Source organism: Oryzias melastigma, linkage group LG21, assembly GCF_002922805.2.
Source record: "Oryzias melastigma strain HK-1 linkage group LG21, ASM292280v2, whole genome shotgun sequence".
NCBI lineage: Eukaryota > Metazoa > Chordata > Actinopteri > Beloniformes > Adrianichthyidae > Oryzias > Oryzias melastigma.
Window position 1 is genome coordinate 10255103 of NC_050532.1, and position 3043 is coordinate 10258145.

A 3043-nucleotide genomic window follows, 5' to 3' on the forward strand; every position below is an offset into this window, starting at 1 on the left:
TTCAGTGACGTCACACTTGCTCAGTCCAGTTCATATATACAGACAATGAAAATGACTTAAAGATGCTTCTTTCAAAATAAAAGTCTATGAATTTTATACTTTTAAGCATTAAATAATTTTAATAACACTAAATTTAAATAACATTAATAACCTTGACAAAAAAAAAACATTTTTGTTAGCTAAACTTCATATATCCATCTTATTTAAAGCTATATTTTAAAAATAAAATAAAAAACATTTTCAATTTTTGGTTATTGTATTTCTCTTTTTACTAGTATACATTTCATTTCATGTGAGAATAAATTAAAGGAAGTTTTGGATAGTTTTCAAGTTAAAGCTTGTAGATTTTTTTTCACAATTTTTAGCCAAAAAAGCAAATGTGCATATTTTGAAAGTCTCCACTAGATGGAGCTGAAAGAATTCAGAGTTGATGTTAGTGACAGCTTTCAGAGGGATGGTGCTTGATTCATTACTAAATGCACCTCTGATTTCTGTATTTTTTTTACTTTAGGTGAAGACATGGCGCATGAACATGTTTACCATCATCCAGCTGACGTGCATCGTGGCTCTCTGGGTAGTGAAGTCCACTGTGGTCTCGCTGGCGTTCCCCTTCATCCTCATCATGACAGTTCCTCTGCGGCGCCTCATCCTTTCCAGGATTTTCGAGGAGCGTGAGCTCCAGGCGGTAGGCTGGAATCACTATGGTCCATTTTTTTTTTTTTTTTGTATTTTCAAAATCTGTTTAAGGAATGCCACAGCTCATGGAGATGATCTTACTCTCTGATCAAGGAGAACATTCCTGTCTTTGAATCTTGAACTTAAAATAAAAATCTAGTGCTTATAATACTGTCATGGTGCTTGAACTTCAGTCTGGATCTAACACTTGAATAAAAAAAACAGCAGATCCTGAACATCATTTAGCAGCTAATTGGCTAATTCTTCATCTACAAAACCAGATGTGTTTTTTTTTTTTTTCCTAATCAAACCTTAATGGGAATCCTCTCAGGATCAGCCCTGGAAACATCTGCAGCAGGAAGGGCTGGCATTACTCCGTGCCCCTTCCTGAGAGAAGTCTTTATTGTTTATGACCTCGGCACAGGAGCCGCTCCCACCGGACGCTGTGCACATTCTTTGCATCTCTTTATATGTAGATCAGCTCCACCAGTGAGCAGCCAGGTGTGAGTGTTGATGGGAGCCTGAAACGTGTGTGGATTTTCCTCAAAAGGGTGTGACTAGTTCAAAAAATGTCCATCCAAGATCATCTGAAGAGGAATTGAAAGAATATAATCAAACTTTATGACCTGCCTCCATCATATTTTGATCTATTTGTTAAAATCATACTCAGTGGGTTTTTTTAATTATGTCATTTTTAGCCATAATAAAAAAAAAACTTGTCATTTTCTAGGGCATAGTTTCTGTAGAGCGGCAGTGAATCATGAGCAAGCCCACCCCCACTTCCCGTCATCCATAACTGAGAGCTCTCTGTTTACACTCTTTCTTCTCTAACTGTTGAGTAGCAGTAGTTCATTTAAATGTTCTCCTGAGTTGTGGGCGGGACCGTTGGCACAGAGCAACCCCACCTCCCATTCCCGTTGGCTAAAACCAAACTATTTGATGACATAATCTCCCACTAGATCTTTAACATAGTTTAACTTTTCAACTGTTAACACAACCAACATAATTCCAGCAGAATCTTCTGGAATTATGTTTATCGTTTTAACAATTAAAAAAATTACAGTAAATAAAACAAGGGTTAACAAAGACAGCAAAAGATGACATTGAAGCCATTCCGGTTATTAAATCCACTTGTTTCTTTCTGTTTCAGCTGGATTGCGATGAAGATTCACCCAACTTTGATGAAGACGGCAGAGACGAGTACAATGAGATCCACATGCTAGTATAAGCTAAGCATAAATCCTGCTGATAGAAAAAGTTTGTTCCTCCTCCAGCAGCTCTCACTGATCAAAGCACACCGACCTTTTTGGAAGCTGACGTGACTTTGGTGATAAAGTGAAAAAAAAAGAAAATATTGCTGAGTCAGCACTTTATATTTTTTTGCCTTTATTTATTCCAAATGTTAAAAATTACTATGTGGTGTTGTATCGACTTCCTGGCTTGAGATTTACTTATTTTTGTTAGTCAGAAAACTACCAAGTAGCTTTGGAAAAATACCCAAAGCCCCAAAAAAACCACCTGATCCTTTATGTCCCTTTAATTGTTCTGCAGGTTCTGGGCACACGTGCAATGTCGATGTCGACCTCTAGGGCGACAAAGAAGGATAATGTCCTTGTTTTGTCGTTCAGAAAGTGCATTGTCATCCAAACTAGTAATTGTTTAGATGAACTAAACAAAAGCTGAAAAAGTGATTGTCACTGCCTGCTGTTTAGCTGCCTTTTTCCCTCTTTGCCACTGTACTGCCATTGTTTTTTGTTTTCTGTTGCAACGACGTGCAAACAAAGAGTTAAACTGTCCTTTTTCCATTTTGTGCCTCCTTTGGAAAGGGAGCACTTTAACTGAGCAAAAGTTCACATTTGTTGCTGCCAGCCGGCCAGCCTCCCCTCTTTAAAAAGTAATTGTCTCTGGAAGCCAAACATCTCTGGAAAAATGCTGAGAGGTGTGATTGTAACTTATAAGGTGAGACCCTTCATGCCCCCTCAGTCAATCCCATTATTTTTGACCCTTTGATAAATATATATATATATATATATGAGTATATATATATATATAAATATACAACAAACATGATCCCGATCTTTATTTTTCTACTTTGTCCTATTTATTTTGTGATGGACTTTTTACCATGTACGACTCTCAGTGGTGTTAGAATATGAATAGCTTACAGTGCTATTGTAAGAGTTATTCTAATATATTAATAAAAATGAATGAACATTAATGTAGTTTGACTCTTTTTAAAGTGAAAATTGTTGTTCTATCTTGAATTCTTTCATTTTGTTTGATAACTAGTGTCTTAGGCTTCGGAATTTCAATCTCTGTAAAAGTGCTTCTATGAAATTAGGATTCAGTTCAATTTTTCCCAAAGTTT

At 36.4% G+C, this 3043-nt stretch overlaps 1 protein-coding gene across 1 annotated transcript in view; it reads left to right on the forward strand.

The window, feature by feature from the left end:
• Positions 1-2893, forward strand: part of LOC118597943 (anion exchange protein 3-like) — a gene marked incomplete at its 5' end in the record, with an annotated part of 6108 nt that extends 3215 nt beyond the window's left edge. Inside the window, 2 exons of the mRNA XM_036209769.1 lie at positions 512-685; positions 1826-2893. Coding sequence (XP_036065662.1) covers positions 512-685; positions 1826-1903 — 252 coding nt within the window. The remainder of the gene's footprint in view (positions 1-511; positions 686-1825) is intronic.
• Between the last annotated feature and the right edge of the window lie 150 nt (positions 2894-3043).